This window comes from Cariama cristata, unplaced genomic scaffold, assembly GCF_000690535.1.
Source record: "Cariama cristata isolate BGI_N322 unplaced genomic scaffold, ASM69053v1 scaffold1174, whole genome shotgun sequence".
NCBI classification, from domain to species: Eukaryota; Metazoa; Chordata; class Aves; order Cariamiformes; family Cariamidae; genus Cariama; species Cariama cristata.
In genome coordinates this window covers 84-16660 of record NW_009613262.1, presented here as the reverse complement: position 1 = coordinate 16660, position 16577 = coordinate 84, and the positions used below count along the sequence as shown (strand labels likewise).

The window sequence follows — 16577 nt, the reverse complement described above, 5'->3', positions numbered from 1 at the left end:
TTTGCAGAACGGTGACTTTGAAAGGAGAAGGAAAAGCCCCTCATGCACCGTCCTCCCTGAACATGGAGAGATCTTTGTGAGCGACCATGGGGCCCCGGGAGCACCCTGCTGGCTGCCGAGGCCAGGGCTGACTCCTACGGACATGCCCACATGTCCTTCCCAGCTCGGTTAAACATTGACCCATCCCTGGCCATTCCCCCGCGGGGATGAGAGGTGGCTGCTGTTGATGGAGAAGTGCAAAAGAGCTCACGGAGCCAGCGCCAAACCCCAGGGAAGCTTTGTTTTTTGCCTACAAGTGATTTTTTTTTCAACCAGGGGCACCAACTCAGCTGGCTGTTGGCTGACCCGGAGATTTTTCTACAAGCAGCTCTTTTAGTAAACCGTCAGGTTTTGGAAGGAAATTCAATCCTTGGAGCACCAGAAGGGTTAAAGCATCTCCCACCCTTCATGGGAGAAGCAGCCTGGGGGCAGGACCTTGCCGAGGAGCATCCACCACCCTTGCTCCTACCGGCACTGCTGGAAAAAATGTAGGTCTAGCACAAACCCACCTGAAAAAGTCAGTCAAAGTGAGTCATTTGGAGTTGGTGCAGGATTGGGCCAAACGCAGCAGAACTGGTGCATAAGGGAAAGATCCGCACTTCTCCATCTGCTCCCAAGGTGTATGAGGGGGGTTCAGAGGGCACGCTTTCCTCAGAGCTGTAGGGAACCATTCATTTCCAAGGTGGAGTGGTTGGAAAATAAGTAAGGAGGATGATTTATACAAGAAGATTAATATCGCAGGGTAGGTTTTGTGGCAGGAGTAAGGTTGTGGGAAGAGCTCAGAGCACCTGTGGGCTCTGCTGTGAAACACGTGGAAACCAGCAAACACCAGGAGCGTGAAGGAAAGCCAAAACTGGCGTCAGACCTGGGGTTCATTTAGCAGAACCTTATCCCACTCGGATTCCTGGAGGGATCCTGTATAGGTGTGGAGTGATTGGGACCTCTTTTGGATTTTCTCTTGGGAGAGGAGTGCTGAGAGGAGGGTCACACAGGGAAATGAGGGTCTCGGCAGAGCCAAGCGTCCAGCACTCGTGGCCAGTAGATCCACGGATGAACCACTCGACTCCCCCTTGATTGAAATGGGGAGGTTTTGAGCTGCAAAATGCCACCGGCAAGGGGTGGCACCTTCCAGAAGAAATTATTCATCCCTAGAGCAACCCAATGGGTTCGTGTTTGCAGCTACAAAGCACCAACATCACTCGTGACTTTGCTTTACAATGCGTCACATAGGGCGCAAGGTGAGCAGAGTAGCTTAGTCTGGTTTTTTTTTCCTTCTTCTTTTCAAATGAGAATGTAAAATCAACACCCTGCTTCCCTCCCCAGTTTCTCAATGCTTAATGTCTATTTTTCCATTAATTTTTTTTTTTCTTCCCCCTCCCCTGCTGAGAACAGGTCATTCCTGTTAAGCAGCTTGGGAAAGCTGTGAATTAAACGCAATGATGGATGTGTCGGAGCAGTGGAAAACCAAGGTGGATGTTAAAGCTAGCACCCATTGTGTCGTATCTGGGTGTTTCACCTGGGTGCAATGCTTGGCCGTGGCCTTGGCCCTGTTGAAGTCCTTACAGAGTCCCTCCTGCTCCCCTTGCCACCAAACTCCCTCTCTTGGCCAGGTTTCTTTCCAAGCCATATGGGTTTCCCCACTTGCTATGCAAGGTGGCACCACGGCCTGTCGTACAGTGATTTAGGGAAGGGGATTGCAAAGGGACAGACGTACCTGAGGTTGATGCTGCTCCAAGCACTTCAACTCTGGGTAAGGAGGTGCTCCTCTCTGCATTTAAAGGTGATGCAGTATCCTTCTGGCTGGTTCGTGAGCGCAAGATCTCACCTCCTCTGCTGCGATACAGCTCTGTGCTATACGTGCCCAAGGATGTTGGCCTGACAGCACTGTGTAGCACCTTGCTGCATCAGTTAATGACCAGTATCTCCCAGCAAATCCCTAAAATCTCAGCATCTGTTTACTTAGGAGCTGCACTTTGATCTCCACATGCCTTTACTTTGTAAAGCAAAGAGGACCAAGAGCAGCAGCTGTGGGTTTGGGGTGAGGGGAGGAAGGCAGGCTGCAAAAAGATGCCCTTTCTGCAGGTCGCTAGGGCAAACCGAGGGCAAGTTTGGGGTTAAACTGGGTCCCAGAAGGGCCCAATGGTACTGGAAGAGGCTCCCAAATGTTACCACTTGCAACTGCTGTGCCAAAATTACCCCTTTGCACCTTCACCTGGGCTCTCTGGACCGTGGCTGTGCAGGGTGTTGTGTGGATGCCAGGGGATTTGCTGGGGGAGCTCTGCACGTGTGGTGGTTGTGGATTTGTGGACATTGTGGCTACTGGCATCGTATCAACCTGCTCAGCTCCAGAGCGAGCGGCGGCAGCCCCTGCTACAGCACAAAGTCGTGCTGTGCTAACCCCTTCCCTTAAACCTGCCTTTAACACCAACTGATGGCGTTTGATGGGGGGGAAGGATGTGTTGAAGTAGAACAGGCCAGACTATTTCAGTTGGAAGGGACCTACAACGATCATCGAGTCCAACTGCCTGACCAATTCAGGGCTGACCAAAAGTTAAAGCACGCTGTTAAGGGCATTGTCCAAATGCCTCTTAAACACCGACAGGCTTGGGGCATTGACCACCTCTCTAGGAAGCCTGTTCCAGTGTTTGACCACCCTCTTGGTAAAGAAATGCTTCCTAAAGGTATGCCTGAGCTTCAGGCTGGCTTCATCACTGCTCTCCTGGTAACGTGAAGCTCATCCTTTTCTTTAACTGGGGGTTTATTTAATGCAGCCTTTTATCTGTATTTAAAGTTCAGTTTGATTCCCAAGCACTGTGCTGTAGAATCATGGGGCTGGAAGGAGCTTTGGTCCTGTACACTGGCGTTAGGGACAGCACGTGGTCCCACCCAGGAGAGTTGGAAATTCTTTACGCCTTTCTCCCATTTCATTTTTTGCCTGAAACCCTCCACCAAGTTCAGCTGGAACCTGTAAGCGATACTGATCTTGCCAGAACTGGATTTTCCAGCAAACTTCTTGTAGTCAAAATGAAATCATTGACCCCTAAGTGCTCTGGTGCCCTTGTTGTAAGGAAGATACTGGGAAAAGCTGATGGGTAGGGCAGTGCTATGACTTGGGGCAGGGCGTTTTCCCACCGAGGAGCAGAGGTTGTTACCCACCCATGGAGAAAAGGTGAACCAAGGGGAGGATTCAGCATGGGGCACTAGTCTAACATCCAACTTTAACAGCCGATTGCCTCTGCCTTAAAACTACTCCTTAAAAATGAGTTCTAAATTACAAAAAACACAGGCAGAGGAGGAGATGGGAAGTACGCAGCACTGTTTTTTGCCAAAATGCCTGGGCTTTATGCAAATCTCTGGTGAGTAAAGCAGAAAGAACCACAATGATGCAAATAGTCTTGCTGTTGTTTATTACGCTTGCAGTGCATTTAGGTAGCAAAAGCATGAACAAATGGAGCAGCGGAGAGGAAAATAATCCAGCATCATTTCACTGGCTGGAATACACACCGGTGCGACTAATAGATTCTGTTATTACACATCTGTAAAGTCAAGTTCCTCCCTCTGCTGCTTGTCGTTTGTATTAACAGGGGATGTTCATCTTATCCCAGCCAAGGCCGAGGATATCGGTGGTGCTGAGATAACATTGTCTGCGGCTGGATAGGACACGCACAGGCAATGATGCTCGAGGCAGGTTATTTGCGGCACGTTTTGTTTTCCTTCCAGAAAGCTGGGCCCTGGTATGAAGGACAATCTGATCACGCAGCTGCCAGATCAAATCTGGCATTTCACTTGGGGTGCCAACAAGACAGTGCAACTGAAATGAAACCCTCGTGTTGCCAGAGACGGTAAAGGGCTCATCAGAGATACCCACAGTGGCAGAAATAACCGCATCTGATCAGTCACTTGATGCCATGATTATTGGTTTGCATTCCTCTGATGGATCATCAACACCATCATGCAAAATAGCCTCCATTTATTGCCCGATTTCTTGGATTTAATGGATTTTCTCCGGCTGAAAGGCTGAGCTGCGCTCTAGGGAAAACAATTACCTTCCTCGCTTAATAAGGAAGAGAAACTGCAGGTTGGGCAGCGGGTGAATGAGGGGGCCTTAAGGAATCGATGAGCACCTCTGGAAAGCATCCGGGCACGATGCAACCGAGGGATTACGTACCAGCTGATCTCTGGGGCACTTGTGGCTACAGCGGTGGGCATTGCCTGGAGCTGATGGTGGGGGAAGGCTGCAGGAGCAACTCCCTCCTGCCCACCCACAGCAGGGGCTGGGGGGAGTGAAGTGGTGGGAGAGAAGGGAAAGCTGCAGCCCCGGTTGAAGTCTCAGCGCTGTTTGCTGTACAGGCAGCAACGTGGGGGATGCTCGCTCCTTGCAGAAAGCTTGGGTTGGGTTAGATGATGTCTGTTAAGGCTGATGTGAGGCAGGAGGTGGCTGCTGGGCTCAGAGCTATGCGTCTTTTCTCCCTGTAGAAATGCAAGGGTGATCACTGGTCCCTGGGGACGGGACCTGCACAGAGGCTGCTCGTAGAGAGTGACAGGCTGGCACAGTAACACGCTCTGCCTCTGGCCATGAAATGTCTCAAACAGGGGAAAAGTGACTCAAACGCAGGGATTTCACATGCTTTTTCCCTATTGAATACTCAATGAGGTTCCTTGAAGGATCCAGTCTGGGGCCTGCAGATGCTGCCATGAGGCTGCTTGCCAAAATTTACTCATCAATGCAAACTAAAAAGAAATGTTTGTTTTTTCCCATGTGTTCAGTTTGGCGGGAGCTAAGATTTCAGTAAAACAGATCCTAAAACTACCTAGTAATGTAAATGAATATACTAACTTCAAAATCAACTTGGGTGGTGCTGAACCTGCCACATGCTCTTTGCTCTCAGCCATATCATCCCATCAGGATCTCCTGTTTGATATAATCCATTTTTTTTAGAATGTTTTTAATGACTAAAAGCAGTAGATGAGAAGCTGAGCCCATCTTCTCAAATGCTAGATGAGACTTTTAAAAGACTGTCCGTGTACCCAAACCTTACGCCTCTGGGTTCAGTGCAAAGGGGATGGTTTGGGTTGGTTTCTCCAGCCCTAATTCTGCAGCTGTGTGATGAAAGAGCCCAAGTTTGGTGGCTTGGGGTTTTTTTTAATATACACAAGTATTTTGTTAGCTCTGCTGGCTGCAAGGAACAGTTTAGACATGAAGTGTAAACGATCAAAAAACATCAAATAGAAGAGCATCAAATAAAAAGGTGCTTTTGTTATTATTTACATGAATTGCTTGGTTTGCAGCGGTATTAAGCCCTCATGGCCATGGGGGGTCTGCCCGCCACCCTCCAGCCCCATGGCTGCCACCTCTGCTCCTGGGACCAGCCATGCCCCAGGCCGCTTCTCCAAATCGTGGGGCTCACAGGGGACCCCCACATACACCAGTGCAGTACCAGGGGTTCGTCAGGACTCGCCAGCCAGGACGTGCTCGCGGAGAGGTGAGCCGACAATCAGCCAAGATATAAACCACAGCTTTGTGCTGGGTGTGCTCTTGGTGTTATTTTAGTAACAAACGCAGTTGTTGCCATCATGTAACTGGTGTTATTAATAACAAACACTTCCTTTCTCTAATGCTTTTTTTTCCTAGCAGAAATACCATCAAACTCCCCCTCCTGCGAGCTGCTAATCAAACTGACAAGCAGTCGGCAGGCCAGGAGAGCTCAGAAATCTGTGATACTTCCCAGTTGTTTCTATTCTTCCTTTTAAAAAAAAAGGAAAAAAAATGATTGTCCGCATATCAACTGCTCTCAAATAAAAGTAATCTTGCACGGTTGATCCTAGGAATGCTGTAAGAGGGAACAGCCAGCCTAAATTACACAGTGGCAGGCTTCAGGAAGGAACAGGGTAGGTTGCTTGGTTTGGTTTGGCTTTCGAAAGGCTTTTCCATAGTGAAAGTTAAGAAAAATATTTGTTTGGCCCAAAGCTCTAGAAAATAGGAACTGACGTTTCCCAGGGATGCTGGCGATCTGGGGTGTTCAGTCTCTCATGAGAAGGTTGATGTTCAGCTAGGAGCGCAGCTTTTCTGGGAGAAAAAGAGATAAATAAGGTTATTTTTGTCTTTAGCAAAGGCACCCAAAATCCAGCACCACTGCTAGAATGGTGGTGTTGGAAATAGGCACAGCTCAGTGCGGCTCTGGGAGGGATGCGGGGCTAGGGATGGGGCCTGGTGAAGCTATGGCTGGTTTCAGGTTTGTAGAACATCTGCAGCTACACGGTCACAGGCTGGAGCAAACCATGGGTGTCACGAGTGGTGTCAGTTCTTTAGCAAAGGCTGGGACAAGCTGTGAAGCCAGCTAAGGGTGCAGCAGCAGTCCTGGAGTCGAGGGTGTGATCAACATCAGCTCAGTTACTCAGTTTGGGTGACTAGGGCAGGTAGAAATCCTACAGATCTACAAACAAGCAAAACTCGCTTAATTGGCAACACGTAAACATGCTGTTTTTCTACATTCAGCAATCGACTTTTCTCTTCTAGCCGCATCTCCAGGCTAACAGCACGGTAGCGTGTTCAGGTTATGTGTGAACTAGTTTTCATAACATATTTCCCAACAATGTAACTTAATGAAAAATTAATGTTTTGCACATCACAGGATATTTATTCTGATAATTCCTAATATCAAGGTGAACATTGGCCTTTTTCAGAAAGGAGAGGTTTGAAGTGGCTTTCCAAAACTACTACCTCACTTAAAGGTCACTTTGTTGAAAATAAGTCGACTCGTTCAATTTTGATATTTAGCTGGAAATATCCAAGATTTGTATCCTTGAGTATGGCTCTACTTTTGCCAGCAAAAGGAGATAAATGATGTAGACTTGATCCGTATTTTAAACCCACCAGTTCAGTAAGACACCAGGTTAAATGTTTTTTATTACAAAACATTTTATTGTAGTTATTTACACCCGTTCCTTGATAAGTGTATAAATGTAAACATTTATTATAGATGTATGTCTCTTATCTTACAGTTCATCCCCAGTCCAGAGTAAATGTCATTTTTAAGCATACAAGTAGTGAGGAAATTTAAGCTATATTCACAGAATATACATCTACGTGCAGTTACAGTCCACCAGCCCTATGCTAGTGGTATAGACACTGTCCCGTTAGCTCTACTTCTGCTTCTCGTGTGTACGCTGGAGTCTGTGATGTCGTCGGCATGATCCTCACTTTTCTTCTCTTTCAAGCTGTTGATGAACCTCAGGGTTATTTCATCCCATTCCTCAGGGAGCAGCATGAGCAGAAACCCAATGCAAATGATGATGGTGGCTCCCAACCTCACCACGCTGAAGATCATTTTGTGCTTCAACAGGTCCACAGCTGTGAAGAAAAACAACAATGCTGTCAAAACTGCAGCAGGATGAGCTACAGCATCAGACCAGCCTGGCACATCTCCGTAACCTGCGTGTTGCACTCTGGCTGTGACACTGGCCCCATTGCTCTCCATCCTCTAGACTGACCAGCTCCTTGAGTTCAGAGAACAGCTTGGACCTGACAGCATAGTGTTGGAAGTGTCGCGTCTCCTCCATGCCTCACTGCCTTCATGCAGGCTCCGAGGAAGCCTTGTAGGGCCCATCTAAGCCTCAAGGTTTCCACTTCTGCTCTGAGAGGGAAGGTACTTTATGGTAACTCTTCATCTACAGCAGGTTCCATCAGCATCGTGTTTCCTTGGGCTGCATGGCCCAATGATGGGGAGAGAGCAGCATGCAGCTCAGAAAGCTGGAGTTGAAGCCTCCAGGTCCAGCCTCCCAACTCCACAACCAGCAACAAAAGCACACCTGAGCCCTTCAGCAGCCTCTTATGGGTACTGACTGGTTCGCAGCTCTGACCCACCTTCCCCTAAAAATAGATGTGTCTTTGAAAACGTGCTCAAGTACCTGGAGTGGCGAGGCTAAGAGGGTGGAGGAGAAGACTGGAAGAGCAGAGACAGAGGCTATTCAACAAGATAGCACTCTGGAGTAAAATTCCACATATACACCCTGCCCTGCGGCTGCATGGCAAGTCAACAGCACAGTGCTGAGCTGCAGCAGCAGCAGGCTGACCCTGCCACCTCTCACCAGCAACCAACAGCTCTGGGCTGCTGGCTGGGGCTCAGCCTGCTTTCTCCTCTGCATGGTGTGGACACATCTCATCACTCCCAGAGAAAGGAGGCAAGATAAAATAAACGCTTTCATCAGCTGAAATACCCATCATCACGAGGAGCATCCGTGGAAGCCAAAGGAGACTGAACTGATTTTGAAATATGTGATAAGATTTTGACTATTTAGACAATAAACTGCTTCTGCTGTCTGCATGCCCATGGGCTTATTTTTCCACCCAACAACCACGGTACTTGTACCTGCATTTCCAGGGACGCTGAGCACTGTGCCGATAGAGATGAGAATGGGGTATGTAAGCACGACTCCAACATTAACCAGAATATTGAAAGCTAGGGAAAAACAGAGAAAATAATACATGATTACAGGGGAAAACACTACAGTGAGACTTTTATCCTCCACCTTCACCCTACAAGTATGATATAGGCTCAGTACACACACCACAATGATGTAGTTGTCACAAACTGATTCTTATTTTTCACATATGAGTGTGAAATGAGGGGAAGTTCTGCATGGAGGAAGAGGGAGGGCTGTATGTCCTTTCACAAACTGTAATACCAAAGTTATCACACTTGTATTTCACAGCTTTGTCCAAGCTTTAATTGGATACCAACAACCTAGTTTTGCTGCCATAAGCCATCATGTCTCCTCCTGCCAGAAGGATGGTGATCCCAGCTTCCCGTCTTGGCTGAGGCTGTGTTGTCCTTGTCTTAATAGGACATTTCACTGACGAAAGGCCCCACGCCCCTCTAGCTGGACCACACACCAAAGGTGACAGAAGCAGGAACTCATACTCTAAAGGACACTAAATATGATTAGTTGATGAAGGTAACTGCAAACTAAGTAGATTGGAGTAAGACCATGGTCTTGCTGCCATGTTGAAGGCAAAATGAAAGCTGACAGAAGTACAAATGTTCAACATCTTTAATTTATGGATTAGGGTTTGGGTTTATTTATTTATTTATTTACACAACAGCATTCCCAGCCAGCTCCAATTTCCATGAGAGATCCAAAGCAAACTGCAAAAACTGCTCTTTCATACCATTCCCTAGGGTGCTCTTGCAGCCAGGGGCTGGTGCTGTGGGCTGTGGCAGCCCAATGATGGGGAGAGAGCAGCATGCAGCTGCCCCCATCCCCGACCACCCACCACCAGTCCTGCTGAGTCCTCTACGTAAAAGGAGTAAGTTTGTTCCACAAGGCTGTTCCCTCCTAGTTGGGCTTACACTTGGGTAGATTGCTGAGTGATAAGTTATCCCTACTTTTTGTCCCTTCAGGTGCCCACAGACCAGCTGCAGTTCTGGTTAGAGACGTTTCAATGCTCAACCCCATGCACCAGTACAGGCTGGGGGCTGACCTGCTGGAGAGCAGCTCAGCGGAGAAGGACCTAGGAGTCCTGGGGGACAAGTTAGCCATGAGCCAGCAACGTGCCCTTGGGGCCAAGAAGGCCAATGGGCCAATGGTACCTTGGGATGCATGAGGAAGAGTGTGGCCAGCAGGTCGAGGGAGGTTCTCCTCCCCCTTTGCTCTGCCCTGGTGAGGCCACATCTGGAGTGCTGGGTCCAGTTCTGGGCTCCCCAGTTCAGAAAAGACAAGGAACTACTGGAGAGAGTCCAGCGGACCGCAATGAAGATGAGGGGCCTGGAGCATCTCCCTGATGAGGAAAGGCTGAGGGCACTGGGTCTGTTCAGCCTGGAGAAGAGAAGACTGAGAGGGGATCTCATCAATGCTTGTAAATACCTTAAGGGCGGGTGTCAAGAGGATGGGGCCAGACTCTTTCCAGTGGTGCCCAGTGACAGCTTAAGGGGCAACGGGCACAAACTGAAACACGGGAAGTTTCATCTGCATATGAGGAACTTCTGTACTTTGAGGGTGGCAGAGCCCTGGCACAGGCTGCCCAGAGAGGCTGTGGAGTCTCCTTCTCTGGAGATATTCAAAACCCACCTGGACGTGATCCTGTGCAACTGCTGTAGGTGACCCTGCTTTGGCAGGGGGGTTGGACTGCATGATCTCCAGAGGTCCCTTCTAACATCACCCATTCTGTGATTCAAAGTGCTCACAGCAAACAAAAACTAAAAAAACCCCTCTTCAATTATGAAATAATAGAGACTTTACTGAAAGAAAGGATGTTGTTATACCTGGAAATTAAAAGGCCCATGGGCTGAATCCAACAGATAATCTGCCTGGCTAGAGGAGAGCAACTGTGGCTCTGAAAGAGGGAGCATCATGGTAGGGCAGAGGGGAGTTGAAGACCGCAGGCAATAAAACAGCACCAGCCTTTGTAGGCTACGGCAAAGCTGTGTGAGCTCTGCCCAGCGCCCTGCAGCACCCACCGAAAGGTGTCCCAGAGCCGTGGGTCCCCGTGTCACTGCACACACACCCTACGGAGCACGCCAGGAACTGACTGGGTACAGGCAGCCCTTTGGAACTGGATTTATAGCAATCAAGCTGTGCCAGAGACAGGGAAATACTGCTCAAACTATGGTAGGAATGTGAAGATGAAAAGTGGACAATCAGTATCACTGCTTCCACGTTTATCCTCTGCTATTAATATTAGTACTAAGGCTTCTTATGAAAAATAGGAATAATTTCTCAAGGAGTACCTGTTTGCACTGGGATCAGATTTAATCTCTGACGGAGCTCTGCTGCTTAAGGGGTAGGAGGGAATTGTTTGTGCCTGAGGCTAATTTTGTATTGGGGCGGGGAGGGGAGAAGAGGTAGAAAAATGAGTAAATTTTTTTTATCACGTACCTAACCAGAGGCCGGCTACTCCACACAGGTAACCCCACGGCACAGCAGAGAAGGGGGACCAGTACTCCACTTTTGTAAAATACAGTATGATCGGGGTAACAGAGATGAAAATTAAATTGAAGAAGCCTAGGGTAGAAACAAAATGAGCCGCTTCCCCGAAGTTCGCACTTCCAAGAAACATTTTGAACAAAACCTGCAAAGGAGAGGAGAGAGGAGGGCTTTAGCCTTCGTGCCTGTCATGGGAAGCCAAGTTCTCCTGCACAGAGTCTCCACTCCCTTGGGGAGAGTGGAGCACGGCACAGCCCTGACCAGGCCAGCGTGTCACAACCCAGTCCTTTCCTACAGGAGAGTTTTGCAAGGGGAACTTTGGTCCCATTTCTGCTCTTTCCTGCATTTTAGCGCAGAGAGGGGACACCATGTTATTACTGTGAGGACCACTGAGTCTATATAACAAAACTTAATACAAAATACCATGAGGAGCAAGTGAAGCTAAGAACCCAAGGACGACACCATCCGTGCAATAAAGTTACAGGATTTGGGCCATGTTTGGCACTGTTAGGATTTGCGAGGGAACTCCAGTGACTTCCACAGATGAACCTGCTGTGAGAGGAAAGCCCAGCCTGGAAGGACTCACTTCAGATTCACAGCCAGCACAAGCCTCATAGAGGATTTTTCCTACATGAGCCTAAATTCATGCACTTTGAGTGACTGGTGAACGGTCACAACAAATTTATTAGCGAGCCAAAGTCTAAAGCTGCGAGGCAACTTCTTATCCCACTCCCAACTAACTCCAAACTTCTGCCTCTCTTTACACACACTTCACCCTCCCCGAGCTGACGATAAACACAGCCACGTTTGGCCCAACCTGTTTCTAACTCGGACACATCCCTACCTTCTTCATCCCTCACCTTCAAGAGCAGCCACGACTTTCAAGCAGGGGGCAAAGCCCTGCCTGTCTCTAACGCATCGCCTGCGCCAGGCAGGCACAGGGGCTCCAAGCCCAGCACCAGCGCCGAATACGCAAGGGAGCTGCAGTGCAGAGCGGGGGTGAGCTGTCCGTCCCCGCTCGGTGAACGCGGCGCTACCCGCATTCAGGCTCTCCACCCTGATGCGTATAGCAAGCCCCTTCGAGACAGCGTCGATAAACTGCGGTGGCAGGAAACGATTAAAACATGATCCTAAACTCCTTGCAGCGTAGTAAGGGAGATTTCATTAAAGGTTCATAAAGGAAAGTCATTCTGAATATTTGGCAGCTAACAACTAATTACCCTCATAGTAGATTTCCTGACACCGTGACATCACCTGGTCACAATATTAATGACGTAGGAGGGATGAATGAAATAAAACATTTATTTTCTAGTGATTCGCTTTGTATTCATGCATTTTTAACATCCAATGTTAAAGAATATAAGAATACTAATAAACAGTTATGACCTACCTTATACAATGCAGATGTAGAGGCTGATCCAACAGCATATGCTACCCCGATAATTGAATCACCCTGGAAACCATCTGCATATGCCATCATTACGATTCCTGTGATTGCCATTATTGCTGCAACTATCTGCACAGACAAAGCAAAGCAACGTAAAGCTCAGTGAAATTTCATTACACGGAAAGAGATTATCACTGTGAGGGGTTTTAATGAGTGTCACTAGCTACTTGCTCTGACTTGAAGCTTTCTTGCTTTCCCTTAAATAGGGAAAATTATGTATGGTTGGGAGAGATGTAAAACATAATGAAAGTGTATGCACTGATAGTGATATGGATCTACAGCATTGCAAATTCTCCTGAGACCTACTGACAGAACATCCATCATTAAGTATTTTATAAGCTAAACAGCCACCTTGGAGATACGAATCCAAGATCAAGAAATTTTAAGACATTATGCTCTACCATACAACAAGAGAAATATTTAGTAACGTCACCAATTTGACTTGAAAAGCAAACGTTCAGGTGGCCAACCTTCCTGGACATCAGTCCAGGAGAATGATGCCTGGATTATGGAATACCGGCTGTGCACGGTATTTCCTAACAGCCCTGCTAGCTTTCTCAGACAGGCATGATCAATTTCCTTTATGAAGCCTTTGCCTTTGTGCTTAGGTTTATGGCCTCATTTGAAAATCCCAGACAGAGTTTCTAAGAAAAAAAAACAGAAACAATTAACTACACCGTATCTGAAACCCTGAGTCTTTACTCCAAGGACCTTAAGGAAGTGGTAGGGATCCCAACATGTTTTATTCTTTGAAAAACTCATCCTCTCTACCTAATTGCCCTCAGCAGGTAAATATGGAGTCTGAATTTCAAAGACATTGAATACCTAGCTTCCATGGCCCGCATAGGAAAACGTGTTTCCTCAGACCCGTGGAAAATCACAGCCCCATTTCTGAAAGACAGGGTTTTTACAGAGATTTTTAAAAACTTAGTATTACATTATATACTTTATCATTATAAAAAGGCTGGGTGTAGAGCAGAAGATGCACAAATGCAGATACCCAAAGCTGGCTGTTACAGAATCAGCAGCAACTTTTAAGGTTCAGACCCTGTTTTCTATTCCCAGATATCCATTAAATCACACAACTCCCCAGGGGACAGGCAAGGCAGGCTCTCCCTATTCATACAAAGCAAGAAACTAATGTGGTTCACCCAGACAGTGCTAAACTCTGCAAAGACTGCCACACTGACCGGCTCCCCAACTCAACTGCTGAGCCAGGCAGGGTTTTTTACCTTCTTGCTCCTGCAGCTCCGGTACAATTCCTGAGCCAACACCAATGTAAGATGGATGCTTGCTTCCTGGAAAACCTCATTAAACTTCATTTAAGAAATATTTACTACTAGACAAACCTAAGCTTCACATGCTTCACACCACAGACTTTAAAGGCATCTTGACGAAACCATGTGCCCTTTTGCAGAGAAGCCCGACTTTCATATCTCACACGGTTTTACCAAGAGTCCCAGAAAACCCACTGCGACTCATACAAAGCAGATGTGAGCCAGACTGAGGCATTAAGCACAAAAATCCCACAAAACAATTTCAGCAGAGCCAGTCAGCAGAGCAAAACCATGTTTCAAGGGACACACAGGACAGGGACCCAGGCCTGACTCAGGACAAGGTGTCCATACATGGGGGACAATGGGGAACCAAGAATCAACTCCCTGGGCGCAGCTGTAAGTACCCCCCTCTCACCGTTAGCCATATTCTACCAGTAACTGAGGCACACAGGTACCCCCCTTGCATTGCAGTCGCAGTCAGAGGCACAGGGAAGAGTGGAGTCACAAACCACAGTGCATGTCTCTATCCCACCTCACTTCCATTTAAAACATCCAAGCTCCAAGATATGGTTCAACAAAGCTGCCTAGCTGACACCTAAACCTGAAGATACCGTTGACACCTCCAAATTCACCACGAAATGGCACTTTGAAATCCAGATCCCCGCAACTTAATGACATACATACTCACAATCTCTCAGGTGTAATGCAATGGTTTGATGAGATCTGGAAGAGTTTTAGCAAGAGAGGATCAGACGGCTTCCCTCCCATCCTTCCCAGAATAACACATCCCAGCAGTCAGGCCATCCCAGGAGGACGGCTTGAGTCCCGTCATCCAAAGGATGGACATGGATCCAAGGCTGCCATCCCTGGACCTGGGGCTCTCACTGGCGAGCTGCTGAGGAGGACAGGGGAGCACGCTGCATTTCCCAGTGCCTAAATAGGAATCTGGCCTTCACTCCCTGAGTGAGCTGGGGTGCTGGAAGACATCATCCTCTGCTCTTCACTCTGCTGAAAAGTCAGGGCACATCTGGCACAGGACACACACACCATCATCAAGGTGCAGCAATGCTTATTCTGATCTTCCTGAGCTTACATCTACCCAAGGACCTGTGAGCAAAACCAAGTTAAATTCTCTTAGAAGAACGAGTTTCAGTCCCATTGAGTGGGAACAGTCCCTACAGAGCTGCTCCCTCTTACCTTTGGTTTAGTGAGTAGTTTGTTAGTAATATAATTGTGTAATACTGCTGTTCTCCTTACAGCTTATCCTAAAATACAAACACCACAAAGTCCCAGCCTTGAAGCAAAGCAGAATTACACCCAGGACCTCTCAGACATCAGCATGGCCCCTTCTATCAGTTTCCAGAGGCCCCCCTTGCCCTGTTACACTGCCTGGCTGGCTTCATCTCAGGCTGCACTATACATCTTGCCTTGCACATAAATTCAGATGTAGCACTTCAGCTGTCAGCTGAAATATCTCAGCTGTAATATTTCAAGCAACGTCTCCCACAAGGCAAAAAAGAAAAGTTCAATGCAGTTACCCCCTCCTTCCGAGGGAAAGGGTTGAGATTTAACTCTTAGTGCACTCATTGCTCAGACCCAGCGAGTCCTTTCCTTGTATTAGTGAAAATGAGTAAATCCATCATCCCCGATAGAAGAGTCTTCCTATTGGGAAAATATCTTCCCAGTCTGACTACACCAAATTCAGAGATCCAGTTTCCTAATTTAATCAAATATTTAGAAAGCCAAGCACTTTTTTTTTCCTGAAGCAACTAAAATGATGGACACATATGGAGCACCATCTCACGAGACACTAGATAAATAAGACTTGACACTGGAAAACAGCGAGAACGTTATTTAAGTTTCATGTTCAAAGCTCTTCCTGCAAATTATACACCACTGCATTAGCACAGTTGACCTCTGCCTACAAATTGTCATGTGTTTGCTTTAGAAACCTGAGAGCACATCCTGCAGGCTTCTGTGAGCTGACAAGGAGCAGCAAGGTCACAGTGAAGCAAAGCTGGTTGTTGTAGCTGACAGCTCGTTAAACAAGACTTTTAATTAATGGCAGAGGGTAGTAACTTTCTTCTGGAGCCTCCTAGGTAAGGAATGAAATCAGCCTGCCTCTTTTTCTTCTTCTTTTTTTTTTTCTCCTTCCCCTGGAAAAGAGCAAGGCCAACCAACAATTTACTCAGGAACAATTTTTTCCCATTGTGAAGCACAGCAGAAAATGAGGTGCTGTAGTAAAGAAACCTGTCTCCAGGCTAGAGTAACCTTCTGGGGAGGAAAAATGTCCCCAAACCACTCCGTACCTACCTAATAAGCATTAATTCAACTTCACAGATGAAAGACAACCAAGGGCTCAAACAGGCAAACATTTAAGCATGTGGCTAAATCTAAGCAACACAAGCCAACAGAACTACTCAAATACGTAAAGTCTTTTAAATATTTGCGCTTGCTCAGAGCCAAAGCTGTCCGGACTTCTGGAAGTCCCAGTGTAACACAGATACATTATTAATTTGTGAGATGCTCAGAAGTGTCCAAGCAAAGTAGATTACAGTGCAGGCAAGGAATGTGCTGTGTTTCCTTGTGCAGGGCGGTAGGTACTTCAAGGTACCTAAGGTCTATCAGCACTACTTTTATAGGTAAAGAGCTTTATAGTCATTGCTGTATATGTCCTTCTCATACGAATACTCTTTCTCCAGCTGGTGTTTTTCTCTCTTGGGTTGGGTGCAAGCTTCTTCCCACGTTACAGCATCACCACTGAGGGCACGTGGCTCTCACTGCAGAACACACACTCCAGGTAGCTCAAACGCAGACCAGGGCACCGGAACCTTTGCGTGCAGCTCCTGGCAGCCCTTCTGCAGTTAGTCAACGCTTCCAGGGGCAAGATT

The 16577-nt window shown here is 47.4% G+C and overlaps 1 protein-coding gene across 1 annotated transcript; it reads right to left on the bottom strand.

The window, feature by feature from the left end:
• Positions 1 to 6940: 6940 nt before the first annotated feature.
• SLC35F4 (solute carrier family 35, member F4) lies at positions 6941 to 12478 on the bottom strand (the record flags this gene model as incomplete). Its single annotated transcript, XM_009698930.1, has 4 exons — positions 6941 to 7390; positions 8409 to 8498; positions 10915 to 11107; positions 12353 to 12478. Coding segments are annotated over 4 exons (651 nt in total), but the record flags the coding sequence as incomplete, so codon positions are not given.
• Positions 12479 to 16577: the final 4099 nt, after the last annotated feature.